This window comes from Toxorhynchites rutilus, chromosome 3, assembly GCF_029784135.1.
Source record: "Toxorhynchites rutilus septentrionalis strain SRP chromosome 3, ASM2978413v1, whole genome shotgun sequence".
In the NCBI taxonomy this organism is placed as follows: Eukaryota; Metazoa; Arthropoda; class Insecta; order Diptera; family Culicidae; genus Toxorhynchites; species Toxorhynchites rutilus.
Window position 1 is genome coordinate 213,775,499 of NC_073746.1, and position 25,015 is coordinate 213,800,513.

At 41.1% G+C, this 25,015-nt stretch overlaps 1 protein-coding gene and 1 long non-coding RNA gene across 7 annotated transcripts in view; both read right to left on the reverse strand.

The window, feature by feature from the left end:
- Window positions 1-2,726: 2,726 nt before the first annotated feature.
- LOC129774030 (uncharacterized) lies at window positions 2,727-5,615 on the reverse strand. The gene is made up of 3 exons (XR_008742709.1): window positions 5,449-5,615; window positions 5,150-5,390; window positions 2,727-5,094 (listed from the first exon to the last, which is right to left on the reverse strand). It is a non-coding gene; the product is annotated as an uncharacterized LOC129774030 (long non-coding RNA).
- Window positions 5,616-17,551: 11,936 nt separating this feature from the next.
- LOC129774029 (TBC1 domain family member 1) overlaps window positions 17,552-25,015 on the reverse strand; it is a 55,210-nt gene continuing 47,746 nt past the window's right edge. For all 6 annotated transcript variants that reach the window (XM_055777722.1, XM_055777721.1, XM_055777723.1 and 3 more), the window contains 2 exons: window positions 20,121-20,272; window positions 17,552-20,059 (listed from right to left, as the gene is read on the reverse strand). In XM_055777722.1, the coding sequence (XP_055633697.1) occupies window positions 18,728-20,059; window positions 20,121-20,272 (1,484 nt within the window). In that variant the 3' untranslated portion in view covers window positions 17,552-18,727. The remainder of the gene's footprint in view (window positions 20,060-20,120; window positions 20,273-25,015) is intronic.

Sequence of the window (25,015 nt, forward strand, 5' to 3'; positions counted from 1 at the left end):
CCTTCCTTTTATATCATTTGGTATGTGTGAAGTAGGCGCCTCCTACTCGATTGCCATGCAGCTTGCCGGTGAGAGAACGAATCGGGCGCGAAAAAGAAATGACGTCAATTTCGACCAATCAGGACTGGGTATCTCTGTTTGGATAGGGGTTGAATTTTTTCAATTGTTCGATAGTTAGTTATATGATATATACTATTTTATTCAATGTGAAATATTGTTATGGAGTGCCGTTATCGTTTGATGCAAAAATCTCATTAATCCATCCTGAAATGAATGAGTAACAAGCGTTTGAAATTGGACATTTTTCATGATGCGATCGATTTTCATTTTTCAATTTGTACCCCAATATGTTCCCGAAAGACGTAATCCTACGTCAAAAAAATCTATTTTGGGCGGGACGTAGTTCGTCGGTGTCGTATTCCTCGTTTACCGATATTTTCTTTTCTTGTTTCACTTGTTACTATACCAAAGATAGAATACTGAATGACGTGAGAGAACAACATCCTTCGCGGAACGCAAAGTACGTGGAATAGAAGGTAGTCTCCTCCCTGCTTTGTTCAAGTAGTGTTAGGCAAAGAAAAAAAGCAAAAAATTGTAATAAACCATCGATTCAACTCATATAAATTCGAACATTTTTGAATTTTGACGTGGGACTACGTCTAACCTGAATATATGGGGGGTAAAATGAAAAACTAAACACTGAACATGCAGGAAAAAATGAAAGATTTCGAATGCTTAGAACTCGAACATTTCTTACCGGATCGGGAAGATGTTTGCATCAATTGATAGGGAATATTTCTACGCATCTATCGCCATTAATAGAATGTTATTTTTCATTAGATAAACAATTGAATAATTGTAAAATGTTAAGCGTTATCTAAACGCCCTGGCTGCCTCGTTTTGATTGGCCCGGGTCACGGTTTCCCCAACACAGTCATCAAAACCAATCAGCCTAGGGTTAAACGGCATTGAAAATAGGGAGAATTTTGTGCTCACCGAAATGTGTTCCCTAACACAGACTTCAAAACCAAGCAGCGTTGGAGAAATTGGCATTGTGAATACATGAAAGAAGGGGAGGCTTTTGTCCCCACCGAAATGTGTTCCCTAACAGAGATTTCAAAACCAAGGTGCCTGGGGGAAATTGGCATTGCAAATACATGCAAGTCGGGGGTATTTTTGTTTCGACTGAAATGTGTTTCTCTAGCACAGACTTCAAATCTATGGAGCGTGGGGGAAATTGGCATTGCAAATAGATGTAAGTCGGGGGCATTTTTGTTCCGACTGAAATGTGTTTCCCCAACACAGACTTCTGAACCAAGGTGTCTGGGGTAATTGGCATTACAAATTCATGCAGGTCGAGAGTATTTTTTGTTTCGACTGGAATGTATTTCCACAACACTTCCAACACTTTGTCCGAGGCATCATACCAAATGTAGGAGGACTGTCATTAAATTTACTTGTAATGAAGATTATAATCTATCACAATGCTTGAATTAACCTTACATGGCATTTGTTCAATCTTTTCACTCACAAAGCAAACATATTGAAATCAACTGAACTCGGAAATTGTTTCATTCAATCAAAAATTTAATCAATACAAACAAATGAATGCTAAGCTAAGGTAGACCCACGTCAACCTTGCGGTTGTATCATAGATATAACCCACTCATTTTTTTTTAAATTGTAACAAAAGAACTGTCTCTTAGGTAGCCGAGATCCTGATCTTCTGCTTCATCTATACCTGTTCCTCAGAAACGTCGATGTCAACGTTTAATGATGTTTCCTTCGTTGTGTCCCCGTTTCATATCCCTCCTATCCGATCGATAAACTTTTACTTAGTCGCGGCAATACATACACACACTCTTTACAGATGCACGGGCCGAAGGTTGTGCAGTCCACTGATGATTCAACAAGAGCCAAAGGTTGTACCGCTCATGACAACTCTACACGAGCTGATGATTGCGCCGGCTAGTGACCATTCTATCCTGGATTCCTCGAGTCGAGAAAGACGCACCACGCTAGATATGGGGTACAGACTAGGGGGGCGTTGCTGATTAATGGTCAGCTGCATCCCAATAGGAAGTATCCCGTGTCGGGCACACGTACAGAGCACCGAAGACTGCGACATACCAATTATGAGAACACTTGTAATACTAACATCGAGTCAACCGCGAGTAATCGGTTACATATTACTAACATAGTCTAAGCAAACATTGTCAAAATATTGAACTCCCGGCCCCGTTAGGCTGACGCCATATGAGCCTTAATAAAATATATATTTTGGATAAAAAAAAAAAAGAACTGTCTCAAAAAATGTTTCCAGGGGATGAAACAACAGTTTACTTAATCATTTTAAAATTAAAAAAAGTCACAGGAGGGTTGTGTCCGAGACAGGACCGCATCGTTCACGTAGGATTCCGTTAGGCTATATGTTGATTTTGGAATTTCGAAGAATTACATTGTTAAACTCTTTGATAGAAATTAGGTGGCCCTGAAAAGGGCAACTTTGTTTGGTTGTTGGGTATTGTTTATTCACTCCACTAGTGTTTACCAAGTGATGATGACAGAAGTATCGTAAACAGTCGTTGGGTGGTGTGTATCAGAAAAAAGATGCTGAAGTGGAATGAGATATGATGAAAACTGCCCTCTGTGACCTTAGACGAGATGCCTCATGTATTATGTATGGATGAAATAAAGAGAAAAAACCAACAGTCCGTTCTCGAGCGGGAAAACACCTTGGTTTTTATTAATGAAATCAAGTCATTTTTAACACAACTGCTACCATATACAATTTTACACTTATACTTGTGCTAAATGTTTCATAATACACGATCGGTCATTGATATGAAATTTTACGAAGCAACCAACATTAAAGTTTTAAATTTAAATTTTATTTGCTAGAATTTATCGTTCCACTCACCCTACGTACAATATAAAAATGCCCCCGACTTGCATATATTTGCAATGCCGATTTCCTTCGGGCAGCTTGGTTTTGATGTCTCTGTTAGGGAACACATTGCGTTAGGAACAAAAGTTCCCCCTACCACTATGTATTTGAAATGCCGATTTCCCCAAGGCAGTTTGGTTTTGATGTCTCTGTTAGGGAACCCCCGCATGTGTCGTCAATTTTGTCCAATTAGAAGTGGATATTTCCGTTAGGGTAGGGGTTGAGACTTTTCAATTATTCGATAATTAGTTTCATGACATATATTATTTTATTCAATATAAAAAATTGTTATGGAGTGCCGATCGATTGACGCAAAAATTTCATCTATCCATCGTGAAATGACTGAGCAATAAGCGTTTAAAAATGGACAATTTTCATGATGTGCTCGTTTTTCGATTTTCAATTTGTACCCCAATATGTTCCCGAAAGACGTAATCCTACGTCAAAAACAGTATTTTTGATCGGTTTTATATTGTTTTTGTGGTAAGTGGAAAACAGTAAAATAAACTCTTTTGTTTCAATACAAATTTATAATCCTGAGAAGGACTGGAATGGTTTAATGGGTTGTACGGAATCTGCTGCGTTTCAGTCGGAAGTAGCAGTTTAGTTTTGGGAGCGGTAGCTTTTACGGATTCGCTGATGCTTTCCTTTGGCGCCATCGGCTTCTGTGCGTCGATTTGCGAGGGTTTGATTGGCACCACCACGACGAGCTAAACGACGGATAGCGGGTGTGATACGATACGATGCAATGCACTTCGCTCCTCTGCCTCCTTTGCCGCATCCAATTGTTGATGTGAAGAGGACCGTACCAGCAATGCACACTAGATTTAATTCGATGCTCTCCGCTGCTTCCTCTTCTTTGTACCCTTTGCCGCACCGCATCCATCGTTTGTTGCCGATGGCTTCCTCTCCTTTGTCGCACCGTATGGTGTTGGTTGATTTGTAGAGCACTGCACACTAGAAGCCCAGATGTTTGCCGATCTGAGCGTTGAACGAGAATGAGAAATCCACGGTAACGGTATTGAATTAAAGAGACTTTAAACTCTGAGAGTTCATTCGTCTCTTGAAACAGAAATCCAAAAATGCTATCGTCCTTTTATATCAGTTGGTATGTTAGAAATAGGCGCCCCCCACTCGCTCGCCATGCAAATATTTGACTTATCGGGGAACGAAAGAAGCGAAGCAGGCGAAAAAGAAATGACGTCAATTTCGACCAATCAGTACCGTTTGAATAGGGGTTGACGGCGCCAGTGGTTGTATGGTTAGCGTAACAGCCTCACAATCCGATCGGCCTGGGTTCAATCCCAGCTGGCGTCGTTGGGATTTTCTGAGGCGAAAAATCTCTGGTTACGTCTTCCTTCGGAGCGGAAGTAAAAGAAGTTGGCCCGGCTCATGAGTTGTTGAGTCTGATAGGTAGGAACAGGTGGAGTCGCCTCCCTGATGTCGGTGATTGGCACTAAAGTGGCGGAAATAGGCCGACGAAAAATAAGCGAAGATAAAAAAAAATAGGGGTTGAGATTTTTCAATTGTTCGATAGTTAATTACATGATATATATTATTTTATTCAAGGTGAAAAATTGTTATAGAGTGCCGCAATGTTTTGATGTAAAAAACTCATCAATCCGTCATGAAATGACTGAGCAATAAGCGTTTAAAATTGGACATTTTTCACGATGCGATCGATATTCGTTTTTCAATTTGTACCCCAATATGTTCCCGAAAGACGTAATCCTACGTCAAAACAGTGAAATTATCGCACCTGTATTATAAAAATAACGCAAAAAACGATGAACAAATGTGTGGAGAGGTTATATCGAAGCAGTGTCGTTCCCGCAATTTGATAATATGATGAAAGATGAACACTGCTGATTTTTTTGCCTTTCATTGAAGCATCCATCATGAATCATCGCGACGCTTTCATTGGTCTTAGTTTGGAGTGTTCAGCCGTAGTGGGGCCACTTAAGGGACCAAATTGGCGTTTCTGGAAAACGAGAAAAACATTTCCTCCATCCCGGATCATCTTCCGAAGTGATTGCAAATAAATATTTTGCACTTTCGCAAGAAGTGAATGTATAAATTTGGAATTTCGTGTGAAACCATTGAAACGGAACGTTTTGGAAGATCCAAGAAGCGAATGCATGGAACAGCTGAAAACATCTCCGATTAGTTTATCTCATCACAATTTATATAAAACACACTTACCTCCAGTACGAAGACGTCTTCTTTGCTGATTATAGGTTAACACAGTATCCCCAAAAGAATCCAGCGAAAAATAAAGCGAACAAACAAATATGTTTCGCGTATCGAACGAGCTTTTGTATTCGAAAAAGTTTAACCATTTCCGTCTCAACAATTTGTTGGTCGGAAAATGGTGGAAAGTTATCCGACTTTCTTCAAAATTTTTCGGCTCCGGCATCGCGGGACGTTGCACTTCGACATATTTCTGGAGTAAACAAACACTGTTCAGTATGAAATCGATAAAAAATCACATCAAACCTTACCTGCAGTGAAAATGCGGTACACTATCGTGATTATCGTCGGCTCGACCTACGATTTGGTCAATTTTTACGATTTTTTGAACTTTTCAAAACAAGAAATATTGCAAAAACTTCCGAACATCGAACAAATTGAGGATTGTTTATTACTAACTTCTTTGTGTGCGCGCTCCGTGTGTATACACAGGTAATATCACTTACCTTCTACTCTACGTACTTTGCGCGGAACGCATTCAAATTCGCTCTCTCTTTTATTTGCAACCCCTGTCGGATTATTTCTCTCTTTTGCATGCCAGCACACGTGACAACTTGCGTTTGTCAATCGCATAAGATTTTCTCTACACTGTCATTTATATTTATATATTTTGTAGTGTTATTTCATCCATACTTCTAATCATCCCAACAGAAAACCGAAAGAAATTTGAAATGAAATTGTCGAATCTAATTATTGAAAATCATTGAAAATCATAGGTTCATCATATTTCCCACAATATCCTTCTTCTCTACTCTCAACCGTTAAGTCGTAGCGGAATCTCATGAATGATATAAAACAGTTATTTTCATAGGATTTAAAAGATAAATATGGTAATATTTGTCTAATGTAATTAGCCTATAATTTATATCAGCTCAAAAGTTATAAACGATATTTTTCCCCAAATCATATTCATATTCTTTACACAACATCAGACTACAACACAACAGCACCTGAATATTTTAACCACATGTTATTGTTGGATTCACCTCTGGTTAACTTCTATTTCAGCCGGTCAATATATAATTGCTTATTTATATTTAATATTTTTCGTCCCGCTCAAAATTATTTTTTTTAAATGAATTCCATCGAATATTTTCGTTTTCTCACTAAGCAAACGTTCGTGGGTTTAATTTATTTGTCTTTTTATTATAATTTTCCTATTACTTCTACCAAAAATAGTTATTATACTATAAATTTATTTTCAGGCATAATTTTCGCTAGCTGATTCACTTGTCAATAAAATGTTTTTACGTTACATGGAATACATGTTTGATGCAGAAAAATAAATTTTCATTCATAATTTTTATTTTCGAAGCGCATTATTTCACCTGAGAATTTATTGCCATATTCGCTTCACACCAACGGAACACGGAGCTTAATTCAGAAAACGTGAAATCCAATTGGGCGAAAAAAAAATGAGTGGGTTATATCTATGATATAACCGCAAGGTTCACGTGGAACTACCTTAGCTTAGCAATCATTCGTTTGTATTGATTAAATTCTTGATTGAATGAAACAGTTTCCAAATTCAATTGAGTTCAATATATTTGCTCTGTGAGTGAAAAAAATGAACAAATGCCGTGTAAAGTCCATTCATTTATTGTGATTGATTGTTCTTCGTTACAAGTAAATTTAATAACGGACCTTTTACGTTTGGTATGATGACTTTACATCCCAAAAGTGTACATACTTCTCGAATCTCGAATTTGCTTGAAACTGGGAAGTTCATTCGCTTCTAGTAGCTGCACGATTTTCCCAAGTTCCTAAGTTTAGAAGATCATGTTAGGACAGACATATTCCACTCTGCACAAAGGCAAGCGAGGACAAAAGTACTCGCAGTTTGCATTTATTTGCAGAGCCGATTTCCCCAGAAACCTCGGTTTTGAAGTCTGTGTTAGGGAAACACATTTCAATCGGAACAAAAATACCCCCGATTTGTATGAATTCGCAATGCCGATTTCCCCACGCTTCATGGATTTGAAGTCTGTGTTAGGGAAACACATTCCAGTCGGAACAAAAATACCCCCGACTTGCATGAATTTGAAATACCGATTTCTCCAGGCACCTTGGTTTAGAATTCTCTATTAGGGAACACATTTCGGTAGGAACAAAAGCTCCCCCTACTTTCGTGTGTTCTTTTTCTTCTTTTTGGCTTCAAGAGGGTTTAAACTTTTCAGTTCACTCGCCTCTAGGCTCTTTCGTGTGTTTGCAATGCCGATTTCACTGCTTGGTTTTAAAGTCTGTGTTAGGGAACATTTTTCGATGAGAACAAAAGTCCCCCTACTTTCAAGTATTTGCAATGCCGATTTCCCCAAGGCTGCTTGGTTTTGATGGCTGTGTTAGGGAAACCGTAAATCGGGCCAATCAAAACGATGCAGTTAGGGCGTTTAGATAACGCCTAATATTTTACAGTTATTCAATTGTTTATCTAATGAAAAACAACATTTTGTTAGTTGCGATAGATGCGTAGAAATATTCCCTATCAAGTGATGAAAACATCTCTCCTATAAAGTACGAAATGTTCGAGCTATAAGCATTCGAAATCTTTCATTTTTTCCTGCATGTTCTGTGTTTAGGTTTTCATTTTACCCTCCATATATTCCGGTTAGACGTAGTCCCACGTCAAAAAACTTGGGTTTTTTATCTTTCTCTCGAAACTTTTTAAAGGTTTCAAAATTTTAACCATGACATATCATTGATCTACGGGCAGAGACGAATACAACAAAATAAAGACGGTTCAAATCGGACAATTCCTTCCTCGAGTTTTGCGCTTAGCAACACATTTGGCCTTCCATTTTTATTAATATAGATAGAAGATATCGAAGTGAGTTATTTTGCCTGAAAATCAGAAAATTTATTTCCACATTTGAACAAAGATCAATTTCGTTAGCGCAAACATCGAATGAACTAACAGCGGTCGTCATGATGTAATTGTAGAACATATGGGAATTCAATCCGCGAATTATCAAATAACAAAGTTTTCAAAAATGTTTATCTTTTTATTAAATGTTTTAAAAATTTTCCTTCAATGATGTCTCGAACAAAACTGTCCAGATTATGAAAACTAGCGTTATGCGCCTAAATCAACACCAAGTTTGTTTTGTGTATTGTTTCATTCTAAAGCTCAAACCATCCTGTAAAAATTGTATTGAGTATAATGCTTTTTGACGTAGGATTACGTCTTTCGGGAACATATTGGGGTACAAATTGAAAAATGAAAATCGATCGCATCGTGAAAAATGTCCAATTTCAAACACTTGTTACTCATTCATTTCATGATGGATTGATGAGATTTTTGCATCAAACGATTACGGCACTCCATAACAATTTTTCACATTGAATAAAATAGTATATATCATATAACTAACTATCGAACAATTGAAAAAATTCAACCCCTATCCAAACAGAGATACCCAGTCCTGATTGGTCGAAATTGACGTCATTTCTTTTTCGCGCCCGCTTCGTTCTCTCACCGGCAAGCTGCATGGCAATCGAGTAGGAGGCGCCTACTTCACACATACCAAATGATATAAAAGGAAGGAGCATTCGTGGATCTCATTCAACGCGATGTGACACAATGTGAAAATTGTTTATCCTTCGGCCATGGCTCTAGGAACTGTCACATGAAATCACGTTGTGGAAAATGTGCTGGTTCTCACGAAACATCAAAATGTGATCGGATGGAAGCAAATGCTGTGCCAAAATGCGCTAATTGCGGTGCCGAACATGAAGGAAACAACCGTGCCTGCCCTAAGAGAGAAGAATTCATCAATATTCGCAAACAAGCGTCCACAAAAAACACACATCACAGGCGTGCGAGACGACAGCCTCCCTCGATGACAATCGAGAATTATCCTCCTCTCCGACACAATGTACCAAATCTGATGCCACTCCCTCTGAATCATGGACAGGATATTCCTCAACGATCCACATCCGTTCAATCACGACTCGCAGCTGCTGTCCAGCCAGTGCAGTTAAATCCAACTTCATCCTGGGGTTCCCCAAGTACCAACGCCACCTCAGTCCTTCCGTCGAATGATGACTCCCTATTTACACCTGACCAAAGGATGGTGTTCGTCCGGGATATGTACAGAGAGCTGCGCATTTGCCGTTCCAAGGAAGATCAAATTGATGCTGCAACTAGAGTGCTGCTAAATTTCATGAACAAATATGGACCCTGAAGACACTCTCAAGATCCTAAATTGGAATGCTTGTTCTGTAAGGAACAAAAATATTGAACTTACTGATTTCCTTAATGAGAAGAAAATTGACATTGCCATCATCACGGAGACGCATCTCAAGCCAGACCTGAATATTTACATCCCCGATTTTCGCCTCGTACGACTTGATCGGATCCATTCTGGAGGTGGTGGAGTGGCTATCGCCCTGCGAGGCAATATTGGATGTCGCCTGCTAACAAGCTTTCAGCTCAAGATGATCGAGGCCATCGGTGTCGAAGTGGATTCTACCGCCGGCCCAATCACCATCATAGCAGCCTACTGCTCCAAACATTCCACTCTTAGCGACGGGTCGGCTGAAGCTTTTCATCAAGACATCATCAAACTGACTAGGCGACGAGGTCAGTACATCGTTGCTGGCGATCTCAACGCAAAGCACCAGGCCTGGGGCAACTTCCGGCGTAACGTCAACGGTTCCATTATCCAGCAAGGACTTGAGGAAGGTCTCTATACGATCCTGAGCCCAGATACACCCACCAGGTTAAATACTAGGTCTGGTGTTCACGCTATCATCGATATTTTCATTACCAATATGATGAACATCTCTGATCCTGTCGTTTATCAGGAGCTCAGTTCTGACCACTATCCCATCTCGAAAATATTCGAAAAGATGATTGTCAGTCGTTTACTGGAGTTCTCAAACCAAAATGATGTCATCCTTCAGGAACAATTTGGATTCAGAAAAGGTCACTCATCTGTACATCAGCTTGCACGGGTAACTAACATCATTAGGCGGAACAAGAGCATTTCAAAAACATCCGCGATGGCATTGTTGGACGTCGAGAAGGCGTTCGACAATGTCTGGCATGATGGCCTTGTGTCCAAGCTTCATAGATACAACTTTCCGATCTTCCTTGTGAAGATCGTCAGTAGCTATTTAGCGGGCAGATCTTTCAGGGTCTTTCTGGGGACTTCTTATTCTGATACGTTCAGAGTAGATGCGGGGGTTCCTCAGGGTAGCGTTCTAGGACCTATCCTGTTTAACATCTTCACATCAGATGTTCCTCCCCTTCCAGGTGGTGGTATTCTGTCTTTATTCGCCGATGACACTGCCATCATCTATAAGGGTCGAGTGATCCGTGCCCTAACGAGAAGACTGCAGGAGGGCCTCGATGTTTTGTCCGGCTATTTCAGTAGCTGGAAAATTTGTATCAATGCGGCTAAGACACAGGCCATTCTGTTCCCACACTCTAGATCACATAAGCTTGTTCCGCCTAATGATGTGTATGTCAGCCTCAATAACACTCCCATTGAATGGTCGAGGGAAGTGGTTTACCTGGGTCTCACAATCGATGCCAATTTACTATTCCGTCCCCATGTGGACAAAATAATTAATAAATGTAATATCCTCAAGAAAGTTTTATATCCACTGATCAATAGGAGATCGTCATTGTCCATCAAAAACAAGCTTGCTATACACAAGCAAATAATACTTCCGTTGATAGAATACGCTTTGCCGGTTTGGGAGTCATGCGCAAAAATACATCATACTAAATTGCAAATTGTCCAGAATAAACTACTTAGGATACTTGACAGTCCTCCAAGAACTAGAAACACTGAGATCCATCGTCTGGCTGGTCTTCAAATGTTGGTTGAGAGAAAAATAATAATTCTGGCTAGGTTCAGAGAATCTTGCCAAAGATCTGATCATCGCATCATCAATGATCTGGCAACTTAGTTCAGTATAGTTTAGTTTAAGTTAGGATTAGTTAGGTAGGATATCAAATTTTCTTTTCATTAAATTAGCTCTATATCTCCTATTAAGAAGAGATGTATATATGGTTAGAATACCTTCCAAATGAAAAATCTATGTTGGTCATAGGAAAATAATTTATATATTAAAGCTGACGGGCCCTTCAGGCTTAACACTTGAACTGTAAATAATATGTAACCATAAAACAGTGTAAATAAAACATCATTTTTACTTACTACTGGATCTCATTCATTCTTACAACGGGCGTGGAACGGACAACAACAAGTGGAGAGCAGCAGCAGTGAAAGCGGCTAATATATAGGCGAGCATAGAAGTTGAGCGATCAAAATGCGAGCTGTGTCTCACATCGAGCTTCTATGGCAGCATAAGCAGCGGCAAACAGTAGCAACGGTTGTTGAAACCGGTCTACTACTAGTGGCAGCAGCAAGCATCACGAGCGGATCGTTTCAGGCACGCTCTCTCCGTCAGAAATGCGAGAACGTTTCTTGGCATCGTGAAAGTGCAGTATCGAATCTGAGCGGCCAACAATTGAGCTGTGTCTCACATAAGTGGCAGTAGCAGCAACAGCGGCGGTAAACATCGAGGCTGAACCTCAACAATCGAGCTGTGTCTCGCATCGGTCCACTACTGTTGGCAACAACAAACATCATGAGTAGAGAGTTTCAGGCATGCTCTCTTTCTCTACTGCTGCTGCTGCTGCTGCTGCTACTCAGTCAGATTTCTCATTCTTGTTGGACGCTCAGATCGATAAACATATGTGCTTCTAGTGTGCATTGCTGGTACTCCTGTTCACATCAACCAATACAATTGGATGCGGTTATGGAGGTAAAGGAGACAAAGGATCCGGTTGAGGAAGAGTGTATCGCAAGGTTCCACATGACAACATCCAGTGTATCAAACCCGCTATCCGTTGTTTAGCTCACCGTGATGTTGTCAACGAAACCCTTGCAAACCGATGCACAGAAGCCGAAGATGCCAAAACCAAGGAAAGCAGCAGCGACTCCGAAAAAACTACCGCTGCCAAAAAGTTAACAACTGCTACATCCGACTGAAACCTCACATTAGCACGCAGCAGATTCCGTACAACCCATTTAACCATTCCAGTCCTTTTCAGGACTTTCGATATTGCTTTGAAACGAAAGAGTTTAATTTATTGTTTTCCACTTATCACAAAAATGATATAAAACTACGATCAAAAATACTGTTTACTTTTACTATTTCTTTGATCATGTGCAACTAACAGGATATGACGGCGCCAGTGGTTGTATGGTTAGCGTAACAGCCTCACAATCCGATCGGCCTGGGTTCAATCCCAGCTGGCGTCGTTGGGATTTTCTGAGGCGAAAAATCTCTGGTTACGTCTTCCTTCGGAGCGGAAGTAAAAGAAGTTGGCCCGGCTCATGAGTTGTTGAGTCTGATAGGTAGGAACAGGTGGAGTCGCCTCCCTGATGTCGGTGATTGGCACTAAAGTGGCGGAAATAGGCCGACGAAAAATAAGCGAAGATAAAAAATAAAAAAAACTAACAGGAAACTTATCACATCAGAAACATACTTTCCATCAACCAACCGGACTGGATGCGGTAAGGGAGGCGAATGACATATGCATGCAGATATATATATATATAGCGAAACGGCTCCGGTCATGCCTCAAGGAATTTTCTAAAATAATATTTTGCCGATGTCTTTGCGCGAACTACACGGGCGAGTAGCACCATAATAGCAATTCAAATGCCGAAGTTCGTGAAAGGGGTGTTCGTGATTACGACAGTGTGCTCCGCCGAAGTGCTACCCCTGTACGGAGCACTGCGCCGAAAAGTATGCACATCGCGCTGGTGTAATCGAAGAGCAGTATGAATTTCATGTCGTCTAAAGACGACGCTCGTACACACAGCTCGTCGCACGGATGTCGTCTATAGACGACGCTCGTAACGGAAGGGTTAACCATCAATAACTACGCTTGGCAACATTGACATCTGGCAATTTTCATATAAGATTTTTCCCCCGCATGTTAAAAGTGGTTTTTTATGTACATAAAAGCGCAGTGTAGTATGTCAGCTGCTTCCCGGTTAGAAAATAAATGATCGTTAGAAAATAAATGAACGACCCGTCCAATTTCAAACGTTTATTGCTCATTCATTTCATGATGGATTGATGAGATGTTTGCATCATACGTTGTCGGCATTATTTTTCACATTGAATAAAATAATATATATCATGTAACTAACAATCGAACAATAAACAAATCTCAACCACTATCCAAACAGAAGATACCTAGGCCTGATTGATCGAAATTGACGTCATTTCTTTTTCGCGCCCGATTCGTTCGTTCACCGGCAAGCTGCATGACAATCGAGTAGGAGGCGTGTACTTCACACATACCAAATGATATAAAAGGATGGAGCGTTCGTGGATTTTATTCATTTTTACAACGGACGTGGAACGGACAACAGTGGAGAGCAGCAGCAGTGGACGCGGCTAATATATAGACGAGCATCGAAACTGTGTGGTCAATAGACTAGCTGTGCCTCACATCAAGCTTCTATGGCAGTATAAGCAGCGGCAAACTACTACTACTCTACTAGTGGCAGCAGCAAGCATCGCGAGCGGAGCATTTCGGGCACGCTCTCTCATTAAAGAGGTGCGAGCACACGCTTCTTGGAATCGTGAAAGTGCAGCAGTGAACTTCAAGACGAGCATCGAATCTGAGCGGCCAACAATTGAGCTGTGTCTCATATCGAACTTAAGTGGCAGTAGCAGCAGCAGCGGCGGTAAACATCGAGGCCTAACATCAACAATCGAGCTGTGTCCCGCATCGGTCCAGTACTGATGGCAACAGCAAACATCATGAGCAGAAAGTTTCAGGCATGTTCTCTCTTTCTGCTGATGCTGCTGCTCAGTCAGATTTCTCATTTTGTTCGATGCTCAGATCGGTAAACATATATGTTTTTAGTGTTTTAAGTGTGGTCACATCAGATCAACATCAACCAACATGACTTCATGCGGCAAGGAAGGCAAAGGAGGATCGAAGCGTATCGCAAGGTTCTACATGACAATATCCAGTGTATCAAACTCGCTATTCGCCGTTTAGCTCGACGTGATGGTGTCAACGAAAACAACCAAAATGAAAACAGAAATAAGCAGCAGCGGCTCCGAAAAAGCTACCGCTGCCAAAAAAACAACAGAAGTGAATTGTTGTTTTTGTTGCTCCATAAAGTTTTACGCGAGTAAATATGTCGGAATATATGTTACGCAATATGAGCGCCAATCTCGTAAACGTGCCTCGGAGCTGAAACAACTTTCTATCACTGATACCGAAAGCTCGATTGTAACACTGGTGAAATGAACAAAAATTACCCAACAACCAAACCAAACGGCCCTTTTCAGGGCCATCAGATCATTATCAAAGAGTTTAACAATTTATTTTTTCAAACATCCAAAATCAGCCTGCGACAGATAGCCTAACGTAATCCTACGTCAACTATGCGGTCGTGTCTCGGACACAACCTTCTGTGACTTTTTAATTTCTTTCACCGTCAGTTTGTCTTTTGGGAGCGTTATCTGCGCCATTGTCGTGTTCCTCGTTTGCCGATATTTTCTTTTCTTGTTTCACTTGTTACTGTACCAAAGATAGAATACTGAATGACGTGAATGATTTTGCGTTTCTCTACACTGTCATTTATATTAATATATTTTGTAGTGTTATTTCATCCATACTTCTAATCATCCCAACAGAAAACCGAAAGAAATTTGAAATTAAATTGTCGAATCTAATTATTGAAAATCATACTTTTCATCAGGTTCATCATATTTCCCACAGTCGGGTCAGCTAGTTTTAAATAAAAAAGTGAGTCAAAAAAGTACCAGTCAAATACGTATATTTCACATTTCATAATGAAAAGTACAGTAGAATCCCGATTATCCGCGGAATAGTCGGGCTAGCTCAAGACGAATAACAAAAATCGCGGGTAATGCAATAAAGGACTGAAAATGAGTTCCAAACCCCAAAAAAGGTATTTCAGCATAAAAACTATGTTTTATCAATACAGAAATCATTGAACTATTCATCTACAAGGTCGTGTTCACCAGTGGTCAGATAATGTGAAAGTCATAACCAAAACAAAAGTGCACGTGCATATCATTCACTGACAAATTCCGGGAAGGTCTATAGATTTACTACGGAACTCGCGGTCGCGAATAATCCGCACCGCCGATCATCCGCGGGGTTCTACTGTAGTAAGAGAAAAATCATTGCGGCCTGCGGCTATAATGAAAATTCTAATGCGGCTCGCACTATGTCTATACCTAGCCACCACTGATTTAAAGCCAAATGTAAGAATCGGTATTAATATATAGTAGGTATTAAATGTATAGTAGCAGCGAATAATAATTAATAAATTAAATATATATAGTAATCGGTTTTTTTTTTTTTTTTTTTTTTTTCTCTATTATAGTGACTTTCAACACATTTTAGCTGGTTCGTCACTTTTACTTCTATTTTTGGAAGAATGTCGGGAGTGAGAATTGAACTCGTGATCTCTGCGTGAGAGGTATGGATGTTACCACTACGCCAGATCGCCTCCATAGTAATCGGTATCCTGGTGGTATCGTTGATATTTTACAACCTATTCTCATGCCTACCAAGTTTTTTGTGCATAGTTTCATCAAAATCGGTCGAGCCGTTTAGAAGGAGTTCGACCACGGATATCGTGGCACGAGGTTTTTATATATACACAGAGCATTCAAAAAATTCCGGTACTACCGCGCGCTAAAATCGGGAAGTGGCGCTATTTCTACTCTAACGCGCGAACTACTTCCCGCCAACTTCTGGCCAGTTACCATTTCTACGGTGAACCGTTATCTCGATTCAGTAGCTAGTTTTGGCTGTTAAGAGTAACGCAGTGTTTTTTTGTCGCGTCACAATTTTAACTATGTAGCAGAGAGCCGCCATCACATTTTGTGCCAGTAAATGCGGTCTTCTACAGAAGTGTCCTGGAACGATTATTGGCACGGATACGGAGCGTGCAGCCCGACCAGTACCGATCTGGAGAATGATTTTTGCTTCATGACAATGCGCCCGTGCACACCGCGATTTTTGTAGCGCCGTTTCTGGCCAAACAAAAGGTGACTGTCATCACCCATTCCCCCTATTCTCCGGACCTCGCCCCGGCAGACTTTGTTTTTGTTTCCCAAGAACTCTATGAAAGGGGACCGTTTTGACGATGTTCCAGACATTCAACGAAATGTGACGCGTATTATGAACTCCATACCGGCTGAGCAGTTCAAATGCGCCTTCCGACACCATTACGAACGTTCAAAAATGTTGTGTGGCAACAGAAGGCCTATACGTAGAAAACTAATATTTAATCTTTTGAGTATATTTTTCTTTGTTTTAAAAAATAGTCCTGGAACTTTTTGAATGCACTGTGTATAGAGATGATAAGTTTTAGAGGAAAACTAATTACGTATCCAGATGTTCAGCCCTATTCTGTACTCCGACGGATTTCCATTTCGTTAGAATTATAATCTTGCTTTCCATATTTCGAACGTTTTGCCCATTTGATGTTTGAAGAGAAACAGATCGAACGAAATGCAAAGACAACTCGAACGGAATACAGAATGGAATTTTTTCAAGTCGTTCGAAATATTTCGAATCGATCGGAATACAGAATAGGGGTACTTGACACCTTTGTCATCGCGGATACACATTTCGTTTTCACCGTGAAGGGGAAACAGAAATAGAGCCGGATAATCTTCATGCCTCCCATGGTAGGTTAGTTCTGCTACTTGTAGTTCCCACCACTCATGCCTTCGTCGCAGTGGTGGAATTCCAGTGCTCGTAATTTCCAGTTGCTCCCCCAAAAAGGTTCTAAAGTCCTTTTGCACACATACCAACAAATGCACTTCGGAATCGTGCAACTTTTGTGTCGCTTAATTCTCACGCAGAGCCCCAAAAGGAGCACTTCTCAAGATATAAGCGGTTTCCGATTATCTCGTTTAGTCCTCGCTCCTAGCAGGAAGATGCTAGAGAAATGAGCCGAGTGCTCGGTCTACTTGATCGCTAAACTGGCGATACCCGTGTTACCAGGGGTGACATTGCGCATTTCGAAACGAGTGATTTTTGTTCGTTTCGACCATTTTGGCCTTTGTTTACGAACCCAAAAATTTTAAATTTCTCTACGAGACAAATTTTGCTCTAAATCTAGAACATCGAAAATATGAACTTCAAAAATATACATAATACTAAAAACATTTCGATTTGAGTTCGAATTGTCTCGAAACGAGTTACTCGTTTCGAAATACGCAATGCCACCCCAGAACTGGACATGCCACACAGTCTGTATCTGTTGTGAACGTTGTAAGATTTAAGGCAGCGATATTTTGATAATACAAAAGTCATAATGATTCAGTTTTGGATATATGCAAAGTTTCTCGTTTTTATTTAATGCTTATATCAATATTTCATTTTGTATGATTGAAGTATATATGTGTCATGGGTCCACCATCATCGAAATTTGTTAATACCAATTAATACTAATCAAAACAAGAGTACAGGCCGAATTCCATCTCACGAACTTCAAAGGTTCCACAAATAATATCACTTGAATATCAATTTATTCCACACTATATTTCATTTAATGAACGACAAAAATAACGAAATTAGGAGATTTCATAAATCTTATTAGCAACAAACTAACGAATAATCAACGTAACATAATGTAGACCTAACCTAAAATAAGCTCGAAATAAGACACCTTTGAAAAAATCCTCGAGAATCTGATCTTTAAAAGAGGCAGCTTTGGAGCTTCATAAAAAAAAATCAATTTATCTACTACTATTACCCAGGACAGCTACAGTACTTTCAAGCATTGATAGCATTGTATCTAAATATTTTTTTATCAATGCAAAGCTTTACTTGTTTGTCTACCATTCGATTATATTTCGGATGATTTATATATGTACAAGTTAAGGTTGAAACTGCCAATTGTGTTTATCGCACAGATTTTTTTTCTGAATTGTTTTTTTTTTTGCGTCCTCCAACACGTTGCTAAACTCTTGTATATGAGTACATATATATTCCAGATGCTAGGTTTGCAAGGAAACCACCTTCAGGAAAGCACATTCATCGTATTTTGAGAGCACTAATTTTCAAAAAATATTTTATATTGGCGGAAAAAATCCTAACGTGAACGAAAAAAAAATATTGTTGCACCTCAATAAGAAAAATGATGTTTGGTAAATTATGCAGAGGCGAAACGGCTATTCTCTAATTTGTACCTTGAGCGTCGGTATCAAAAAGCTGCTTTCTTTAAACACATTTTCTATGTATTCTTACCCATAGACTCCCTAAACACTTATTATGCATATTAATAATAGTACCACATATGACTTTTCGGCAAAGCTGGGTCTGTAAGCGAATTTTATGATTGAGAAACTTCTTTGGAATATGTTCTTTGAACATATCTAAATTGGGTCGGACTATGGACTACAGACTCTGATCCTAGCCTAGCGTTATTTGTTGTTGATTGAGATGTGAATCAGTTTTAAATCAGATGCATCGCTTCAGTGACTTGGTAATTGCTAACTTCGATTCGACAAACCAGCTGGAACTCCGTTGTCACTGATGTCACTCATGACCGAAGAACTGGAGCCCTGTCTTGTCTGTATGCGGGATTTGATTGATTTGAGCTGTGTTGTCCCATTGAATTGTACGTTTACATCGCCGCTGAGTGGATGGTTATCGATTATCGACAACACAGGTTTATATTCCGGTGCCATTGGTGTTGTAGATGGTGCATGCATTTGTGGACTGATAGGCGTTGCAATGCCACTATCATCATTAGTGCTGCTCAGTTTTCCATTCTGTGTCCGATCTGTGTCATGCTGCTCTAGGCTACTGTACTCTTCGAGTTTATTCAATCTAAGACCTGCTTTTTGTAAGCGAATTTGCTCGAACGAGTTTTGGAAGAAAGGTTTTTTCTTGGTTGGCGTTCCGCTGGTACCGTCTTGCTCGTTCCCTTCCTCGAGTACATTCAAAGCGAGTCCCAAATTACTGTTGAACGAAATAGATTTACCGATTTTGCGGTCAACGAAGATTGGAGAACGTTTCTTCTGCTGCTGGATGGCGGCTTGTTGATGCTGTAAATCTTGCACCTGTTGCATTATTCGACATATCTCATTTGGCAAGACAAAGTCCGACTTCTGTTCGATTGCCTGATCAACGAATTTCACCAATGTTTGGACGGTGTTTTCCAACGTCTGCACTTGAGTTTGCAGTATCTGAATTTGATGCTGTTGTGCCTGGCGTGTTTTCTCGTGCTGCGCAAGACTGGATTGAGCAAAATGGAGTTGCGTTTCGATCTGTTGATATTCTTCCTTCATGCGATTGAAATTTTCCTGATTATGGTTCTGAGAAGTCATTTCCTCCTTCAACACATTATATTCGACTTGGTATTCGATCAGCTGCCGAGAGAAATCGGACTTGAACACATTCCGAAAAACCTTCTCCATCACTTCGGAATCGATTTTTGGTACAACTGTCTTCAAGTAGTTCATGATATCTTCAAAATTATCGCGCTGCAAAAGTTGATCCTTGTGTACCTCTAGGAGGGCAATTGCACACCGAAATATCACATCGAACGATTCCAGGAATAGCAGGTCAAAAACACGTGCTACGAAGCCAAGCGGAAAATGAGAACTAAACACAGTCAATATCCATGGTGCAGCATAAAGTGTTGGTGAAATGTCGTGTTGATCGAACCAGTCGTACAGCTCAGGTATATGATCTTTCAGTAAACGGGACAATTGGTACAGTTGCAGCTGGAATTGTTTCATGTCTGGAAGGTATTTAGCGCGCATCTGTCGCTTGAACATAAGATGTTTAAGTAATTCGAATGCGTCTGTTTCCTCGAGCTGTAATGGATAATGGCGATAAAATTAACGCAGTTGAGCACGAAAACTAGAGAATAATTACATGTAATAATAGAACCGCACAGATGAATCCTAAGCCTTGGCAATATCCTAGTTCAGGGTCAAGAATTGAATACGCCTTCAGTAGGTTGAACAATGAAAGCTGTCCCACTCCAAGAGCATCCTTATAATATTTATGATCCGGGAAAGTTCGTCCTGCGTGAGAATACGAAATATTGTTATACAAAAATTATACCATTGAATCATACAGACAGCAATCAGACAGCATTAGAAGCTAAAATTTGTTCGTGTATTCAAAGTAGTTTCTCGTGTTAAAGTCGTATCGTGATTTGTTATTGAAGTCATCGTGTCAATAATTTTTTTTTTAAAAAGAAAATTAGTGCAACAATCTCAGTTTGATTTTGTTCCATCATTCTTCGATCAACCTCTATTGTGCCAAGAGGCTAATTGTATGGCCACTTTCTTGCAAGTTCGCACTCAACGTTGTTGCTAACAATACAAAATTAATTGCCTACATTTTGGCGTTAGCTGTCTGCACATTTGCACAGAATTATGTCTTGCCCACGCTGCAGAAAGGTTACTTCGTTCCCCGACAGACCACGTGAGATTCCAGCCGTCGTACAATTGCATCGTCGAAACCTTGCCAGCCGTCATCGCCATCGCCGAAGAATCAACCACTAATGTCGGTTGCCCTAGAAAAGCTTTTTTTAAGGGTTAGGAAAGCTCTACCACATCTAGGCGAAAAAATTCCGTTTACCCATCGAAAAGTGTACCGATTAAGAATGTCCCTGCAACATGTCGCGCCACCCTTCACAGTCACCCTCGCGGGATTTCTCTTCCCAACGGAGCGCCGATTAGATAGTGTCATCCATCATAACCCGCACTTCATCATAGCTACTCTCGTGAGGTATTCACCGGTTAGACGACTCCCTCCTTGACGCTTGCTCCGTCCCTCGCAGTGTTTATCCCTCCAGTCTACGATCAGGCGTTGTCTGCACGCATTTTGGTGTTCGAAGCTCCGCTTACATTCCTATTGCCAGTATCATGGCCTTCAACTTAACGTGCGCCTCGCAGAATATCTCTTCCCAGCGGAACGCCGATTAGGTAATGCCCGCAACATAACGCGCACCCCGTCACAGCTACTCACGTAGGGTACCATCTTTCAGATCAGGCGTTGTTAGCACTTCCGCTGCAGCTCAGACATGATATGTGTGATGGCGCTGTTCACTGCGTTCCAAGTGCCCTCTTCACGACACATTCCTCCACATATTCTCCGCATGAAGGACAAGCAGCCCCTCGCGCCTTGCGGTAAATCTGTGCATAAGAAAATTACGTGCTCCGGTGTTTCCTCCACATCTCCACACTCCGGAAGAAGGGACGACATTGCGTGCCCAAACCGATGTAAGTATTGCCTCAAGCAGCAATCCAGCCAGACAGGGACTGCATCAAGTAATTTTTTTGACGTAGGACTACGTCTAACCGGAAGATATAGGGGGTGAAATGGAAATCTAGGCACTGAACAAGTAGGAAAAAATGCAAGATTTGGAACGCTTATAACTCGAGCATTTCTCAATAGATCGCAAAGGTTTTTGCATCAATTGATAGGAAATATATCTACGCATCTATCATAATGAATAACATTTCATTTTTCTTGAGATAAATAATTGAATAATTGTGAAATATCAAGCATTGTCAAAATGCACTATGTGCCCATTTTTGATTGGTCCATTTTGTGCTCCTCAAATCGTACCGACCAAAACGGGCAACCAGAGCAGCAGCGAAATAGAATGAAGCACGATGGAAAGGAAAAAGAAAAAAATGAACGAAACATTGGTCGCAGTCTCACACATGCGTAATTCTAGAGCCAGCCAGTCAGCTTAAAAATCCCCGATCCGCTGCCATAACGATCATTCTCATTCAAACCGTACACCACATCGGTTCGCATCACAACACATCAACAAACCAACCCAAGCAGCTATGTCTGGTCATGATAAAGGAGGAAAAGTGAAGGGAAAGGCAAAATCCCGCTCGAACCGTGTTGATCTGGAGTTCCCCGCAAGGGTAGCTAGGCCGAGCGTGTTAGTACCAGTGCACCAATCCACCTAGCCGGCGTTATATAGTTTCGGCCGCCGAAGTGATCGAGTTAGCTGGCAAAGCTAATTTAGCTTAATTTAACATTTAGCTAATTGGACGGACCTGTAATGTGACATATTTAGTTGGACATTTTTGTAAACATAGAGTTCGGGGTCCAAATTATGACCCCACATTGAAAGTCGACACTGTACCACTGTCATCGCAAATGTTCAATTACAGGTTAAAATTACCTCCAATCCGATACTGAGTGGTGGTAATGCGACGTGCCATTGAATGTAATTTACTGTAAAATATGTCACAAGCTGGATGGGAAGAAATTTTCCAACTGTGAAAGCTGTGGCGAGTGGCAAACGCAATCGCTAAACAGGAAGATTTAGCCGAACAAGATGGGGATATCGAGTGATAACAAAACAATAAACTCTTTAGATTGAAGGTAATTTTGTGATACTGAAAAGGACCCTTTTTAGCCTGCATGTGAATCCAACGAGCGAACAAATCGTAATGAATGTATTTTTTTTGCCATCGCTCCATTTTAACGCTGATTCGTTCGTCTCGTTGGACTCGCCCCTCTGGCTGAGTCTGCCGATTTGTCTCTATCCTGTGAGTGTGTACCGCTAGAGTATAAAACACGCGGACCCCAAAAAAATATCTTATTTTTTTTCAAACCGTAAACCCGTGTGGTTGTACGGCATCGGCATCGTAGACGTAACAAAGGAGGACAAGTTAAGGGAAAGGCAAAGTCTCACTCGAAGCGTGCTGGTCTCCAGTTCCCTGTTGGTCGCATTCACTGATTGCTCCGCAAGGGTAACTAAGCCGAACGGATTGGTGCCGGAGCACCAGTATACCTAACAGCGATTATAGAGTTTCGGCCGTCGGAGTGCTCGAGTTGGCTTGCAAAGCTGCTCACGACAATCAGAAAACCCGCATCAAGAACAGAGAGGTTCGGTTCGGCGCTCATCAAGGCAACAATTAGTTTCAGTGAGTGGCAAAGTGTTTCTCCGGCACGTCGCATTAAATGTAATTTACTGAACAACATGTCACAAGCTGGATGGGGAGAAATTTTCCAACTGTGAAAGCTGTGGCGAGTGGCAAACGCAATAGCTAAACAGGAAGGTTTAACCGAACAAGATGGGAATATCGAGTGATAACAAAAACACAACACCAAAGGTTCTTTTCAGAACCATCAACATATTCATAAAGAGTAAACAGTAAACTAATACATTTTTCAGGTAGATAGGTAGGTATTCACGTAGGAGAAGAAAATAAAACAATATATTTAAAATATATATTTAACAAAAGCTGTCCCCTTTGTATAGTCCTACGTCACTCCGGTTATGTCCCCGACATTACCCACCCGTCTTTTTTCAATGTGTCTTCTGTGCAGCCTGGCCGATAGTACCGGTATTAGAATGTACTTCCATCTACCGTTCTTTGCCGTATCCATTCCTGCTACCATTTGTCCATCGACTCCGCTCTCATCGTTTTCCGGATACCTTTGGTTACCCTCCGCTTGTAGCACTCGCTGTCTTCCACCAGAATGATGCAGATGGGAACCATCCCGGCGACTACACACACATCTTCTGTTGAAATGATTCTATAAGGGCTTACGACTAGCATGGCCATGAGTCGGAATGTGCTGTTCAGCTTCCTCCGATTACGGCGAGTTTCCAGAGCCGTCAACCAGGCAGGACCACCGTACCTCAGTATCGACGAAGATACGCTTGCCAAGAGGCGCCTCCTGCTGCTGCTTGGACCAAAGCTATTTGGCATAATCCTCGTCACCGCGTTGATGGCCTTTGCTGCCTTCCCGCATGCATAGTCGACAAGCTGATTGAAATTTAACCGGTCGTCTTTCATAACTCCGAGGTATTTCACTGCCCGCCTCGAACAATGGTACGTCCTCCAACCAAGACTTCTGCCCGCAGCACTGTTTTGCCATTTGCTCGCCAGCAGCACCTCGGTATTGTGGTGTGCCATCTGGAGCTTTACAATGTCCATCCAGCTACCGATCGTGTCTACTGCCTCAGTCACCAACATTTCCATTTCTTGTTGCGTCCCGCCAATCACCGTTGTTACAATGTCGTCCGCGAAGCATACGATCTCCACACCTTTGGGTAGCTTCAACGTTAGTACACCGTCGTATATCGTGTTCCAAAGCGTTGGACCTAGGATGGAGCCTTGTGGACCTTCCGCCAAGATGTTTTTCAGTATCTGTCCCCTGACTGTGTTGTATACCAGGATCCGACTCTGGAAATAGCTGCTCAGTATCCTGTACAGGTGACCAGGGATCTTCAATTCGTGTAGCACCTCGGCGATGATCTCCCAGCTGGCACTATTGAAGGCGTTCTTCACGTCGTTCAAAATCACCGCTCAGTAACGATCACCTCTTTTTTTTTTGTTTAAGCGAGATCTGAGCTTTTTTCAATAACTGTCCGCTTCGGAAGCAGCACCAGCTTTTGGAATTCCCAATTCACAGGAAAGTAAACGTCGTCCAAGCATTTCTACAGCACCATCTTGAAGATGTCGGGGAAAGCAAGGATCGCTGATTTCAAGGCCACGCTGTGAATTCCATTGGAGCCGAGTGCTTTTTTTACCTTCAGATGAGCTCTCCGTTGGTGACTTGTGCGTTCTCAGCTTCCTCCTCACCGTACAGTGAAGGGTGGCCAAGGCACAGTGGTTCCTGAATAAATTTAGGCGGCCAAAACCCAAAAAATGAAGTTGCATAAAAAAAATCCTGTAGTCTATCCTACATTCTACGATGTTCAAGGCATCTAGGATCACGTGTTTCAACCATTCCACTCGCGAATCATTGCCCTGACAACGCGATAAGATAGCAGTTTCGCA